Source organism: Colias croceus, chromosome 18 (genome assembly GCF_905220415.1).
Source record: "Colias croceus chromosome 18, ilColCroc2.1".
NCBI classification, from domain to species: Eukaryota; Metazoa; Arthropoda; class Insecta; order Lepidoptera; family Pieridae; genus Colias; species Colias croceus.
The window spans coordinates 9,072,072-9,088,778 of record NC_059554.1 but is presented as its reverse complement, the minus strand read 5'-3'; the positions used below and the strand labels follow the sequence as shown (position 1 = coordinate 9,088,778).

Here is a 16,707-nt window from a genome sequence, read left to right as displayed (position 1 = left end):
TATCTCTCAAGTTGGATCGAACTGCACATGGTGTGCAAATTTTATTATAATCGGTTAAGTGGTTTAGGAGTCCATTGAGGACAAACATTGTAACACGAGATTTATATATATTAAGATTTGCATAAATCAATATAAAATCATCAACATATGAACAAATTCATCTCTTTCTGCACAATTCACTAATAAATCATCAATATAATATGTACACATACAATCATCATCAATCAATTATCAGTTGAAAACCCTCAACTCGGTGACTCATAACGTCCATTAGCATGTTATGATGTGTGTTTAGTAATAACATACGTGCCATACAAAATTATCAACATAATATGCACACACTAAAAATTATCATCCATAACAACCATCTGAAAACCGGCAAACAGATCTTTCACAAAATCCATCTATATCACTCACTACTGTATCATCAACATATTCAGAACTCACAAACAATCACCATCCAAGACAACCATCTGATAGGCCTCAACTAGAGCACTCACAGTTTTTAATCCACACGTTACAATATCATCGATATAATCAGCAAGTAATCACCACCGACAGTATATTAAATCACTACAAAATCATCAACATATGCACGCTCAAATAACGACCATCGACGCCACGACAACCAGCTGAAAACCCGTAACTCAATCACTCACTACAACACAAATCACAACACGTTGGCTCACTGAACGCGTAGTATAATCATCCTACCTACATAGTATATACATTATACATAATATAATAAAGCCGGCTTTTCGTGCATATTATGTGCCCGTATGTTATTATTGTATAAAATTATGGTCTAAGTTTATTTGTCCTGGTATGTATGTACAATAAAACATAAATAAATATATCAGTAAAAAAAAAGTATAATCGTACTATCTACAGAATAATCAGTACAAAATCATCAACATATGCACAAACAAACTCACAATCTCCATCTGCATATAGTCCTGCGTGTTAGCAGACTCGACCCGCACTATAACCGCGTCCGCCTTGCTGGTGACGAAGCCGACGGCCACGCGGTCCGTCTCCGTGTCCGCGACCGCGCTCGGTGGGAACGTGTACGTGATTATACCGCGCCCGGGACCGAATTCGTATGCTATTGATTCTGGAAACATAATTAAATTACAATAATAGAATTAAATACATAAAATGGATCTGGAATGGATGTCTTCTATGTTACTGGTATGTAAATTAGTATTGTTTTTATTTTATTTGTTTTAAATCACATTATTGATCGATCTGTTATTCTTACATGTATTTTAAATATTATGTTACTAATGTTATTAATAATTACTTTATTCGAACAGACAATAATTCGGTCAGTCGAATGACTTTGTCCCTTAAGATTAAGTACCTATGTTATTGTACAATACACATTAGCACCATACCTATTAAATGAGACAATGGCCATTCACTAATATTAATCTTACCGTCATAACACGTAGGCCCAGTGAATGACGTGAGGTCACAGTCACACACATACGTGTTCCACTGCTGCACACATACACCCTTGTTAGCGCAAGCATTGTGTGTGCATTTTGTTGGACCTGAAAACAAACATAAAATGTATAATTTTATAATATATTGCATCTTGTCAAAGCTATTAGAATCAGTCAAATTTAAGTACTCATGTAATCTTCAAACGATCCAGTAACAATGCATACCTTCACATCCTGAAACTAAAGAAGAACTAGGTACAACAGCATCTTCAATCAAAGATGGAGACTCTCCAGGCAGATCCAAACTAGACATGCAACCTTCGAAACCCTGTCTGGATAACACTCCTACTGGTAATGCCGTATACATGTCTTTGGGAACACCACCGACGTATAATACGCTGTCTAATTCTAGCATTAGATTTGAACCTGAAATAAATAATAATGATTAAACATTTTTCGATAATACACAAAAACATACAATAATTATTATTTGGTGATACACAAAAACGTTATATGGGAATAAAAACAATCAAGTTATTTTAATCGTTTCAAAACATGTTATGAACACCCTCTTTATTAGTTTACAATTTACTTTAGCAGCAATATTACTTTAATAAATTTTGTAAATATGCGAAACATCATAATATGATACAAGACGAAAATATTAATTTCTCTAACTTACTTGTAGTGTGCATTTCCAAATCATCATCAACTTGTAATGTATGCACTTTGGGCGTTGGTCGTCTTATCGATACTGTATGCCATCTATTGTCATTTAGGAAATTCTTTAACTTGTCTTTCATAGTGACCACACCGTCTCCAAGGTTAAACACACAATGTATGTGTCCATTTACTAATTCAATCGCTATAAAATCTTGTTTTTTCCCACCATTATAGAATAATAGACCATCCATATCCGTCGTTCGGAAATAAAAATCTAAATACGTGTTCGCATACGCTTTTAAAAGTGGCAGTCCAACGTATGTATGTTTCGATTTAAATGTGACTGCTTTGTACACGTTAAGAGCGTCGGGCTTTACGAATTTCCCAGTAAATAAAATGTTAGATGTATCTTCAATATTATTGTTTTCTTCAGTTGATCCAACCCCCAGCGTCTTTGCTAGATCTATATATTTTATGCCATTAAAAATAAACTTTTGCAAATATCCAACAAAGTTTGGCAGTGTTGATGTCATCTGTATTTCTTCTTCCGGGTGGAATAATCCACCGAGATGTATAGTCGATATTTCTAAAGTAGAAGCTTTCCCTAGAATTGTTTCAGCTGGAAAATCAATCAAACATATTATAGTAAACCGTTTAACGCACATAACAATTCACAACATTGACTCTCAAATAAAAATAATTTAGCAAAAGTAAAATCCAGAGATCCCTGACGCTTTTAAACTTATGTACAAAGACATCTATAGCATAGAGTTACATTTGGAAGAGCAAAGCTTAGCAGACTCGCTAACAAGAGAAGATCTTACGAAGTCAAAGTTCATAGTCAGTCTATATTTCTTTTGATTTTACATTGATGCAATTTTACTGGAAAATGATTTAGCAAACAGGTTACTAGATACACAAACCTTTCTATTCACAACCAAGTAACAAAGTATGTAATGACGTTTGCAATTTGGTTGCATGAATGATACACTCCAATGAGTGGAACCTGTTCTAAAGTGCTGTAGTAATGAATATTGAAATGACATACTCGGATGATGTAATCCTTATCATTCGATGGTTAAAAACAACAGAACAGATACCACTAATTTATTTAAACTATAAAGAATGCTACGGGGGAAAGAAAGTCTACAGAAAAGAAGAGTTGAAAAGCATTAATAGAACTAAAAAGTGAGATACAGTGCCAGCTAGAAATAAAGGAAAATAAGCCACTATACTACATCTAGAGGACGACTAACATCGAGGGTCGCTTAAACAGTATCTTGTATGTTCGATAAATTATAATTTTGTAAAATTACCTCATTGGATTTTACATTAACTAATGAGCTAAATTTTACTTGATCTATATAATATCAGCATCTTAACTAACCAAAAAAGTTGAAAAAAATCTTAAAATCTTATTATTATCATCTTAATTATACAAAAATGCATCTTTAAATAAATAGACAACTATTGGTTTTATCAAGTAACTTATATTGACTTTTACACATTTTAAATCTTTAGCTTTATTTTCAAATTCATTCCAACAATCTACAACCTATTTACATTACTATTCAATTTCTCAGTATTTTAAAGCTATTGCATAGCTTCTATCTGATCGAGAAATTCCGTAACGAAAAACCTCACGCTCCCCACTCCGACGGGCGGAGGTGTGGCTTGAAGGCATAGCATGCAATAGCTTTACCGCGGCAGTCCCCGAGTGCCACACGTCGTTTTTTTATATTTTAACTTTATTTTCAAACGTCCAACAATTTACTCAACATTTACATTTCTCAATAAAAATTTTCATCCCTCAAACCAACTTATTATTTATCTTTACCAAATATTGAAGAATCAATCCAATCCAATCCAAAGTACCCTATAGCCCTACGAACCAACCTTACCCACTACAAAGGGTCAACAGAAAGGTGCGGGTGTCCCGTGCATACGTACATAACGTACCGCGCACCGGCTGCCCGCCGTCTACCTGCAGCTTGAGGTTGGACGCGCGCCGCGAGAACCGCACCGTGTGCCACGACCCGTCCGCCGCGTTGGCGCCCGCCAGCAGGTTCTGGAGTTTCGTATACATTTAGTACTAGCTTCCGCCCGCGACTCCGTCCGCGCGGAAAAATTAAAAAAATTACGATTTATTTTTTTTCTACGTATTTTTCCGGGATAAAAGGTATCCTATTTTATGCCCAGGATAATAAGGTATAATTATACCAAGTTTCATCGAAATCGAACCGTTAGATTTCACGTGATGCCTGAACATACAGACAGACAGACAAAAATTTTTTTTTTCACATGTTTGGGCTTGGTATCGATCCAGTAACACCCCATGCTATTTATTTTTTCAATATTTTCAATGTACAGAATTGACCCTTCTACAGATTTATTACATGTATAGATAGATTTTCTTGTATCATTTATTCTTATTAACCGACTTCAAAAAAAAGGAGGAGGTTATCAATTCGGCCGGTATGTTTTTTTTATGTATGTACACCGACTGTAACTCCGAGGTTTCTGAACCGATTTACGAGATTCTTTTTTTGTTCGATGCGGGATGGTGTCGAATTAAGACGATACACAAAAAAAAAATCCACTGCTTGGTGGGCGGAGTCTAATAGCTCGCTATCGCGAACGCGGGCGTGCGCGAAGTCATTCTTGCAAACTCGCCGCGCTGCCGCTGGCCGACTCGGGACAAACATGTATGGAGTCGTCATACAGCTATAATATTGTTATACATATATATTTAATTGGACTGAACACTCCTGTGGGATAAAACAGGATTCACGGTATAACCTAATTCCACGCGGGCAAAGCCGCGGTCGGAATGATATTTTTTTAAATAAAATAATTATTTAAAAAAAACACACAAAATATATTCACGCAAGTATTTATTTTTTGCACTCTATTATAATGGTAATTATTCAACAAATAATCAAAATAAAATAGCCAGAACAAAAATAGGCCCTGGTAGGGTAGGTAGGCAGGTACAGCAATGTGAGACGAATACTGGCTTATTTATACCAATAATAATGTATTATAAACATTAAATTAAGTTTACTTTCTAACAACAAAAATACATAATTTTAGCTAATGTGAAAACGAATCGACCAATCATCCCACAACAATGAAATGTGCACACAAATATTCATCCAAATCGGTTCATGTGATTAGGAGAAGTGACTGCAGCGCCACCTTCCGGGCCCAATTGTGTTTCCAGATCACCCAGGAACTCAATTTAATATACACAAAATTTTTCGAAAAACTTTCACATTACTATGTAAATATGAATATAAACCTGTTTAGTACTAAGCAATTTCCCGCACAGGTGTAGTAAGTATAAATGAAATAAATATCAACATCAAATTCTTTATACAACATACGTATCTACCACCTACTAAGAAATGTAATTCTTGAATTTTTTTCGTATTTTTTTTAAATATAATACTACTCCAATGAGCTCCTGTTCCATATTACGTCCACCATACTTCCACTAAGTTCACCATGATTTTTTATTTCTTTGCACTTTGTTGCTTTTTGCTAAAAATGGAATCATGCGATAAAACCAGTAGAGCGTTGATAACATAAATTTTTGACTGAATGAAGGTGCTTACGAAGGAGTGGGTTCACATTGTGAACAATTAGTGGGTTTATTTTCCTTCTGGATTCCGGATTTCTGAAAAGATTATCTATGCTATAAATTAAAAAATCTTACACATTCGTTATGTACTTAAAACAGGGGTACATATCAAACATCGTCTATAATACAAATATCATCAAATTTAAAATAAAACCAACTTACTTAACATTAATTTGTTCCAATTGTAAGCATTCTTTTTCCTCCAACCTTTATGTTTCTTCTTCTTATTTTCTTTATTGTCCCCATTTGTCTTATCGTGTTGTCACCCTTTGTTACGATTGCGCGACTCGAAGACAAGCGACACAAGTTCCCCGTGTGACGGCCGTAGCGGGAATGACTCGTGCACCGATCGGGGTAGGAAGGTACAGGACGGCTCTCGCTAGATTGGCTGGTCGCGCGCTAATTTCAAGTATTTCTTGTTTATTTCAAAACCATCGCATATTTCAAAATTCTAACTCGGTAGACGTATAGGTTGTATATTTTATAGTTAATATCCAAAAAGTCGTAACTTTACGTTTGTTATTTTGAAGATGCCAGAGATTTAAAAAAAATAACAATGAGAACTTTGTATTTTTTTTCTATCGAGAAAATATCATGGAATCATGTTTCTAAAACGGTACACGTATTGTGTTACTATTGAACTTTCTTGTCAAGAATTTTCATCACGACAACTTTAATAATATAAAAATGACGAAGGTTTAAAAAGGGCCGTAAATGTTAGAAAAATTAATTCATCACCTTAATCCCATAAAAATTTTATTCGGATAGGCCCAGTAGTTTTTATTTTATGAGCATTTTTGTCTATATTTGTTAATGTTGCAAGTGCAAGTTTGAAGTCGGTTGTTTTTAACGCAGTTATTGACTTGTTAAGTTTTATATTTAAGTGTTATAGCATTCAAATTATTCACAAATATATATATTTTTTAAGAGAAGCAGAATAGTGTGAGACGCGGATTCGAATCCCACATCGTGATCTATTTTTATCTATACTTTAAAAAGTTATATTCGATCGAAGTCTTTAATTTCTTCATTTTGCGTATGTTTTGCAAAATTGGCTAAAATACGAATATAAGTTTTGAAATGTCATCCTAATGTTGAACATGAAGGAAGAAATTATAACAGAACAACATTAAAAGAACTTTCCCGTGTTTTGCAATCAAAAGAATTCATTATTGCTCCCAAAGTGAAGCTTAATAGAATTAACGACAACTTATTAATTCACTATTCTTTCATCCTCATACTTACCTTTTCCCTATCCCCCAGTCTAACACTAGCCCTGACTCTCCCCGCAGCGACAGCCAGCTCGATCCTATCAGCTGAGTGTTCTGACGCAGTTCTCAGCAACAACCCGGCTTTACTTGTCTTGAACCGGAGTAACAACTCTTCTGTTTGCGTCACGTGCTCTGGACCGAGGGATGCTGTGAGGTGCTGACTCCCGTTTAGGAATATTGTTGGAGATTCTGTAAATGAAGTGAATCAAGATTTAGTGACAAGTGCATTTATGAACATAAATACAAAAATGTTGTGTGGTTTTATGATACCACGGCAAAAGTGAAACTTTTTCTCACACTATAGACATTTAACTAAAAATTATTGTATTTGTACGATAACTATCGTACGTATCGTGCGTCACGCGACATGCGCTACACAGACCAAAAAGTTTGAGACGATGTAATAAAAGTTTCACTTTAAAATTTTAAATTTGCTCACATTCAGTACTAATGTTTAATTAAAATATGGACATCTAGTCTAGACTAACAAAGTCTATGATTTGTTTTTAAAGACAATAAGCAAATAATTCACCTTGTTCACAAGAAGATGCTCTATCGTTAGTAAAGGATCAAGAAACACAATGCTTTTAGAATTATGGAAACGTTTTGTTTTTTCATAAAATTTGTATAGATTATCTTTTGAAAATATTGAAAAAAAATTCTAGATGAATTATTTTTTTATCTACAATGCAATCCATCGTCCATCCAAAAGTATATTATTGATGTTTTTTGTTTTGTTTTACTCACCTCTCCCACAAGTAGGTCCGCCATAATTAGTAGCAGAGCAGTCACAGAGCGGTCGGTTCCAGCCCTCCGAGCACACGCCGCCGTGCTGGCACGGGGAACTCACGCACTGCTTCATTAGCACGTGGCAGGCTGGTCGGACTGATGCTGAAGGAGATATTTATGCAGGTTGTTGAAAAAGTCGTGGATCAGATGAAATAAATTTGCAACAAAAAATCAATAGCTATAAATCAATTGCCCTAAAAGTAACGAATGATGGTAAATTTAGGTTGGCTATGAAAAAAGAGCTTATTACTAAACACAGAATAGTTAGTGATATTTTTTCTTCCGGTTGATCGTTTAACGACTTTGACGACCACTGGTGAATTATTATTATTTATTTATTTACTCTTTAATACAACTAAACGGTCTTAAGTTCTATAATATTCAAAAATAAAAGCAAGAAACAGTAAATTTAGTGTATTTTCCGGCTTTATCACTTAGTAGTGATCTGGCCAGAGAGTTGATAATATTTCAAAAGATCATTCACGTGATTTGTTACTATTTAGAACTATAAATACAAACACACACACACACAAACACGCACACACAAACACACACACACACAGCACTCACCCGAGTCCTGCTGGCGCGCGTACGCAGTGAGGTCCTGCGGCTTCCCGTTGAGCACGAGGTCGCGCACGCAGCCCACGAAGCCCTGCCGCAGCGCCGCCGTCCACAGCGCGGCCGGCGTGCGCGCCGCACTGTACTCCGCGCCCAGACCCCCCACGAATAGCGGCCCGTCTAACTCGAGTTGGTTCGATTCCCCTACGATACATAAAGATTGGCTTGTGAAGTCGATTCGTATAGATATACGCGTTGCAATGGAAATAAGTGAAGCGTTTGATTTTGAATCACAAATGTTGAAAATTTAATGTAGTTTAGAATTATCTCTGAAATCGATACCATCTATGTGTCACTAATATTATGATGATCAGGTAACAGCTTTAAATTTTAAAATCACGCAATGGACTTGAAAAAAACAACTATGCAGCTATTCTCAAAAATGCAATATTTAGATAAAAAATTATGTCACATTCTTAGAATAAAATTATTTTGAATAAAACAAGACATTCAGTTCTATTCTCTTGAAATAATATTTCCACGTTAAAAAACTAAATATAACATATATGAATTATATCGACCACATCCCTAATAATGGACAAATTTCGATGTAGTTCATAATAATTCACTCAAGCGATTTGATTAATTTCTATAACATTTAATTTATATTTAATTCAATACTGAATATCACAAATTAGGAACAGAGTATTTCATTTCTCTTTTCAAAATTATAAAATGTGCTAATGTTAATGTAATGTAGGATTTAAATTATTATACAAATATGCTAACTTACCTGGCGTTTTAAATTCAGCATTAGCGCCATCAACAGTAACCCTCCCATCCCTCCCCGTTCTTCTCAATAAAAATTCGTGCCAATGTGAATCATCAACCCTCCTCCTAGAGGCTCTCACGCGAACCCCACCAGATCCCAGATCCATGTGGACATAAATATACCCATTCAACATTTCCACAGCAAACAGATCCGCCTGAAATATATATTTTCACTAACATATCGTCTAGAGGGAGGAAATTTCATATCATCGGAAAACAATTTGATCCAAGCGCGCTGAAGGAAGATATTACGTATAGACGAGTGAAGGGGTTAAGACGTGACTACATAAAGGAAAATTATGTTTACTGTGTTAATAAAAACGGCTAAAACGAGAATCAAATTACATCAAGCCTATAAATTATTATGCAGTTTTAAAACAAAAACGAAAATAACAATAGCGGGTCACAAAAACCCTTTTACTGTAGCACGTGATGCATGCAAACAATTTACAATAAATTCGCATTATGCATTTCTTAAACCAACTTAAGCATGCAAAGATAAACGTAAAAGCTTTAAAAATAATAAAACCCTGCTTATTCAGCAGCTATGGCACAACTATCTAGAATGACTAAAAACGTGTGTATGTGATATTATGTTCATAGATATCTGTTATCTGTGTCGAAATTAACATAAGGTGTATATCTCAGTGTGAATTTGTGTAGGTATTAATAAAGCCCTTTCGTGTAAGCTTTCTATTAACACAGGTCGATACGAACGGCATTTGCTGAAATCCATAGCTCGGGTCAAGTGCTAGATCGGTACGGGTTACTGTGCTCAGGATGCTACGTGCACACTCATTACGATAAACACAACACTCCAACGTTTAAAGTGGGTGAAACTTTATAAGGTACCATACACAAATTCCCCTACATCTGTGTCCTTTCATTTTTATCACCTCCACCTACCATGCAGCTTCACTCAGTGGATAATATTTCCTCAAATATTACGTCCCGTTAATTAAAATTTACAAACCGACTTTATGAGGCGCATAAACGTCAGTCAGAAAAATAATTTATTGCCTTTCCCTTATCCACTGAAGTTAATTGCTAGGGGATTGCAAATTTCAATTAACAATCGCATTATTGCTAAATGAAATTGGTCGTATAACATGAGTGAAAAGAAAAACTATGCAATCCCCTAAAGCTTGTAATGAGATGAGATGAGATGAGAGGCGCTTGAAGTAGAAGTTTTATGATTCATTAATGATGTTGGGTGATGGTGATGACTTAATGATCACTCTGTAGTGATGGTTCAACCCCAAAAGCTTCACCCCTTACCGTGCAACCTACCCTTGGTGGCTTCGCGCCCATGTTGAAGAGGATTAAGCCGTTCGGTTCGTTGGTTCGGAACTTGAATGATATTGTTCCCGTTTTCACTGCTTCCCATTTTGGTAAAATCTAAAACAGGGAAAATATTTTTCGTTTTCAAAGTACACATGTTTATACGTACACGTGTAGTGTGTACACGGTTTCTATATACATAATAATATTTAAATTACAAACGGAGAATATACGATCTTTTTCATCGGCATATTTTGTTTTATCATAACATATAAACCTCATTTTTCCCACATTATGATCGACAAAAGCATAATAAAAAGCTTATTTAAAATAATAAACCGCTTATAAATATGTAAACGGTCATTAAGCGGTACGTATTCATGATAATAAAACCGCCCACGTCCTTCATAAATTTCGAACGTATGCTAAAAATCTAAACCTAAAATTATTACATGCCATTAGATTCAATCGTTACAGCAATAAGTAACATGGGAACATTACCAATGTCGAATAGCTACATAAATAAGTAAGGGTTCTCAGAATTAAAATGATTTAGACAATTACGGTCAGTCGGAACGACCTCGTGTATACTGCCCTTGGTCGAGGGTTAGATCGCTTCACTGATAGAAATACCTTTATTGAGCATTGTTGAGCCATATTTTATTGTTCGACTCGTTTTTCAGCTTCATTATGAATATTTCGTGTCAGACTTTCCAATATCTAACAAAGGATCCCTCTGACTATACTATGAAATATAAATTGAAATATTTACGATACAATATAATGTACTCTCGTAGCAAGTCTAGTTCGCTTTAATCATATTTTTAAGGTACAATAATGAACTATATTTCTTGGGAAACGAGAAGAAATGCTTGTAACTAAGATCATTTATTTTGTTAGCTATATTCTTTTCAGATGGCAGACATTGTATTATACCTTGAAATTTAAATATTTTTTTATCAAAAGGATCGCTTTTTGATAAAAATGGTAATCTTTTTAATTCAAGTAACCTTTTCTATCAAAATGTAGCATTTTATTTATTTTATGTATTGCTGCATTAGGCAATTTGTGGTCCCAATTACTTGCTTCTTATATTTTAAAGTGTGCTATTAAAAACTCTTTAAAACAGTAATATGTTATGCCCAAACTTGGATCTGTAAGTGTTACTATATCATAAGAATTTCTTGTTTTCCAACTCCAATTGCTACTTCGTTTTCTGAAGTTTAACGTGTTTGGTAAATTATTTGATTTCCAAATAATAACCGGTTAGAGCATAAGGGACACGTCCCAACACAATTTGAAATAACGGTTATCATGATACAAATCAGTACATTTCGATATATTCCAACGATTACCGTCGTCGTATTCAGTAATTACTATAATTGTCCGTATTTAAGCAAAAAGGAACCAACCAGCAAATACGCACTTCTGAGATATCAAAGGATTTACAAAAACATTTGCAGCTCTGTTAGATGAAGTAAAATTAATATTTATTTTATTTAAATTCATTGATAAATTACTTATTTAAGTATGTGTATATAAATTTGTTCTGAATACTCTTAAACTTTCTAGATAATTAAGAAAATGTGCATGTGGTTCCTTTTAACATTTATCAATTGATAGGTTTTCTCTTATACAAAAAAGAACCACAACCCAGGGATTTAATGATATAAATGAAACTATGTATTTATAATATCGTAATAAAGCTTTTATTAAAAAGATATATAAAATAATACATATAGAGGACGTTTATTCGACGTTATCATCAAATTGGATTTTGAAATCCACCTTGTCTAGTCCATCTATGTGGTCTTCTATTGCATCATCACTAATAAGATTGTTATAAAAACTCTGTGCATATTGTGGAATGAGATGTAATATGGCCTGAATATCGCTTGAAGGTGAAGAAAGCTTCTCCAGAGGCATCGACGTATAAGGTTCTTCGTTATCTTCTGTAAAAAAAAGAAAAAAGCTTTAAATCAAAACAATAAAGCCGCGTGGCTTTTATACGTAGATATATGGCGACAGCAAAATATAATTAGTTCTTATAAAAGCCGTGTCCCTACTAGACGACTAAGTATGTTGTAGGTACATGCGCTATGTACAAAAAACTGGCTAAGTGCGAGTTGGACTCGCGCAACGAAGAGTTCCGTACCATTATCTACAGAAACGGCAAAAAATCACGGTTTATTGTATGGGAGCCTCTTAAATATTTATTTTATTCTGTTTTTTAGTATTTGTTGTTACAGCGGCATCAGAAATACATCATCTATGAAAATTTCGACTGTCTAACTATCACAGTTCATGAGACAGAGGGACAGACAGACAGACGGACAGCGGAGTCTTAGTAATAGGGTCTCGTTTTACTTTTTGGGTACGGAACCCTAAAAATCACACGCAACAGTGACCAAACCTAAAAAAAAATTAAATAAACTTGTTAAAATTTTCAATTTCGCGGGCTAGGGCCTTGTTCCGGTCAAAACAGTGGCAGCGCGACTTTTAAAATCAAACAAATTATTATATGCGCTGAATGTACTGTACTGAATCTGAATCTAAACGTATTTTACCAAAATAGTAGGTAGGTACCTAGATCATCGACAGTTGATTTTAAAACAGGGTTTAGTAGTTTCATCTCACAATGACAGATGAATCGTAACAAAATGACTCTTAATAATTCGACTCGCCTTCGTGAACAACAACAGTGTCGTTAAAATACGTAAATCCACACAGGATTCCTCTTGTACTTAATAATTAACGAACTATCTTTTTATCACTCCACAATCGGGAATGAATCAAAAGTGGATAAAGCGTACATACCTGCATCTCATAGATTCAATAAGTACCTACTTAAATGCATTAAATAAAACTACTTACCCGTTGTATCTTCATTATTATCTTCGGTGTTCATCTCCAATGCTTTTCTTTCCAATTGCTTCCTTATTTATTTATTACTAAACATTTTCACATTTAATTTTAAAGGTAATTAACAAAAACAATAGAACTTACTTCGCGGAGAAAAAAAACGGCCGTCACGTATTCGAAATACTTCGCTGAATGTCACCTATATTGACAGATGTTCGACGTTTTACTTTAAAAATTGGAGTTTTGCACTTTGAGCTATATAAGACGTAATGAAATACGTTGTTTAAAGATGAGAAAGATTCTGCATTGTGCACAATGTCAAGGCATTTGGTTCCGAATAGCGATGATGGGTTTCTGGATGTTTTACAATATTTATTTATGCATGATAGAACCGAATGCTTGTGGTTTTATTTTGCAATAAAAAATTACAATTAAATTATGAATTTATTTTACGCGTAACCATACCATAGAAACCTGGTTCCATTTTGTGTATTAAAAATAATTGTTATTAATAGAAATATGTGTAATGTATAACGGTACCAAGTATCTGCGGATCTGTTTTGTATATAATGACATGATAGTAATATCGTTTATTTGTATGAACAAAGCAGTCCCGTGGTGCTGTGGTTCGGTTTTGCTTCATATGTATTATTCGTTGTTGCTGGTGGTTCCTTTCTGCTTTTAGTATACCTTGTTTCCAAGGTAAAATTCATGTGGTTCTTGTTTGTATAAGAATTTAGACCACTTTTAAATGAGTATTCTTCAAGAAACGGAAAAAAGCAAAGGAGAATGGCGAAACTGGGCCTAACTGTTACAGAAATCATAATATATTTAAAATTCATTATGTTATTTTTAGTAATTCTTGGTAAAATATTTAGTTCTGATTCTATGGGAAAACAAATCTTTGAAAAAAAAGATAATGTGTTCACTACCGGCATTGTTATTTAGATTTCTATGACTACCGGTCTTATCAAGCAGAGATTGTCAGTGTTGTCAGGAGTAAAAAAGTCGAATATATCGATTAATACGAATGAATCTCTATATTTCATTTTTAATTTTATTGAATTCAAATGCTTTATAAATCAGAAGCAAAACTTAACTTATTTTTAACACATATCTTAATTTATTTAGATCATTCTATAAAATAAAAACATGTTTTACTTAATCAATAATAATTATAACATTTTATTTAGGTAGCTGGCCATTAATAAAATGTCAAATTATTAATCATAATTGTGTCAGTGATGAGTGATTTGTTTATGTTTGTTGTTTGACATTTGAGTGAAGTTTTAGGCCCTTCTCCCATTACGATACGCATAGGCGATTCAAGTATCCTGCAAGTCTCGGAGACTAGTCGCCGCGGAGTATCTCACATACATTTTTATGTAGGCTCGCACACTACGCTACTGGTATCCTACACGTCCGCGACTAGTATAGCACTACTCACCGTGTCGGTCGCTTTTGCATCGCGTCTCGACCCTCGCGCGTATCTCTTCGTTAGAAAGATAAAAATATCTAATCATCATGTTGTAGTTCTCGTTCGGCTACAAAAACTCTACAATTATATCCAGTACTTCTTACTCTTACGTTGGCGTCTTCTATTTCTATAAAAAAGAAAAACTGCAAGAGCTTCTTCGTCACTGGAATTGCTGATTGCTCGACATAACGACGTAACTGTTGTTGCAATAAATAAATGAATTATTATTATTATAACGTCGGTCCACAAAAACGAGGCACAATAATGATGAATTTAGTCATTTTTCAGTCGCATGATATGCGAGCATCGGGTAGCCAGCAAATATCTAAGTAGTATTCTACGCGAGTATCGTATTCTGGAAGTATCGTACCTAATGGCAGAAGGGCCTTAGTAACGTAATATTCAAAATTGATCTTAATCAATATCCCAATATCTCTGCTATCCCATAGAAAAGATCTATAATTATTATATTCATAGAGTCTGTATATTTTTATCTATTTAATCACCCATAAATCATCAGTGTAACGATCAGGCCCAGAGTCCTATGGGAGTTTGCCATTCTCCTTTGTCGAGTGGTTCCATTTTGCATAAATACGGACAATTACTGTGGTACTTTATATAACTTCCGTTTTCATTTATTTATTACATTCATTTTATCGATCACAATATTATTCGTTGCTTTGTAATTTTACTAATCTTTATTCATTTATCATTTGTCTTGATATAGATTGATAGCATCCGTGGAATTATTTTAAGGTTTTCATCATTTATACCGGAGTACTGAGTAAGTTCTACATTATAGTTGTTTTTTTTTTTCGTATTTATTTACATTCAGTTCCCAGTCGATGATAAAATAAATAAAATACAATATTAAATAATTTATTATTGTAGCGAAAGCAATCATCTTTTAATGTCAACAAAATAGCAGAAAACATGTTGATTTAATAAAATTGTTTACTCTCTTTATTATCTCGTGAGCTAAAAGAAAATATGTTTATTATATTAAAGCAAATAATATAAAATTCCATACGAAAATCAGTCCACGTCTTGTAAATATTTGAGTAGCTCGGTGTTGTGAAGCATTAAGTTATTTTGGCTAAATTGAACATTATAATAATAGATATAGAGTTTGTATTTCTATATAACATAATTCTTAATTAGTGATTTTCTAATTTACCTAAATTGGAACTAATAGAGAAAATTAATAATTAGTAGATTTTCCCTAGCCCTCACTTAATTACAATCCAATTATCAAATTAAAAATCTGTCCAAAATCAAATGTCTATTTAACCGTCTGTAACATTTAGTAAATATAATTTACAGAAAATGTTTCAGAGCTTCTAATAGAATTTCCAAATACAAGAAGCACATTTCTGGATATTATATGTATATATGTGTACTTCCATAAATGTCAAAATAGGTAAATATTAAATTCACACAGGTTCATATTGCTTATAGAGTAAAAATGAATTAGTAAATGCTTCAGCTTCTAACAATAATATATCTCCACCAAAGGGCCCGCCAAAATCCAATAAATAACATTTCGCCATTACTGCAAAGCGATCGCAAATCGAATGAAGTCAGTTCCGAGTTCCGATCTAATCAGATAGAGAGAACTCTCGACCAAATTCGAGAGTCCGCAGTTTCAAGGACCCTCGTTACAGCGCCGGTTTCCTCTAATGGGTCGGGTTATAGATTTTTCGCGACCGTTTTTAATTGGTGCTCAGTCTGATGGAGTATTGTCAACTAATGAGGTGTGGTAGGTTATTGTGGCAAATGGCAAATGAGATGAACATTAAATTGGGTCAAGTCTATTTATAGTAGACGCCGAGCTTGTTTTATTGTTAGATGATACCTTTGTTGTTCTTCATAGAGGCTCATAGA

General features: G+C 34.1%; 1 protein-coding gene and 1 long non-coding RNA gene across 2 annotated transcripts in view; both read right to left on the bottom strand.

The window, feature by feature from the left end:
• The window catches only part of LOC123699485 (neurexin-1), a 94,796-nt gene that overhangs the window by 7,490 nt on the left and 70,599 nt on the right, over window positions 1-16,707 (bottom strand). Inside the window, exons 11-20 of the mRNA XM_045646432.1 lie at window positions 10,494-10,601; window positions 9,166-9,358; window positions 8,385-8,576; window positions 7,773-7,916; window positions 7,000-7,214; window positions 4,062-4,179; window positions 2,131-2,730; window positions 1,674-1,874; window positions 1,440-1,556; window positions 936-1,114 (exon numbers count right to left, since the gene is read on the bottom strand). Of these exons, the coding sequence (XP_045502388.1) occupies window positions 936-1,114; window positions 1,440-1,556; window positions 1,674-1,874; window positions 2,131-2,730; window positions 4,062-4,179; window positions 7,000-7,214; window positions 7,773-7,916; window positions 8,385-8,576; window positions 9,166-9,358; window positions 10,494-10,601 (2,067 nt within the window). The remainder of the gene's footprint in view (window positions 1-935; window positions 1,115-1,439; window positions 1,557-1,673; window positions 1,875-2,130; window positions 2,731-4,061; window positions 4,180-6,999; window positions 7,215-7,772; window positions 7,917-8,384; window positions 8,577-9,165; window positions 9,359-10,493; window positions 10,602-16,707) is intronic.
• On the bottom strand, window positions 4,989-6,485 carry LOC123699487. Its single transcript, XR_006752525.1, has 2 exons — window positions 5,917-6,485; window positions 4,989-5,790 (listed from the first exon to the last, which is right to left on the bottom strand). It is a non-coding gene; the product is annotated as an uncharacterized LOC123699487 (long non-coding RNA).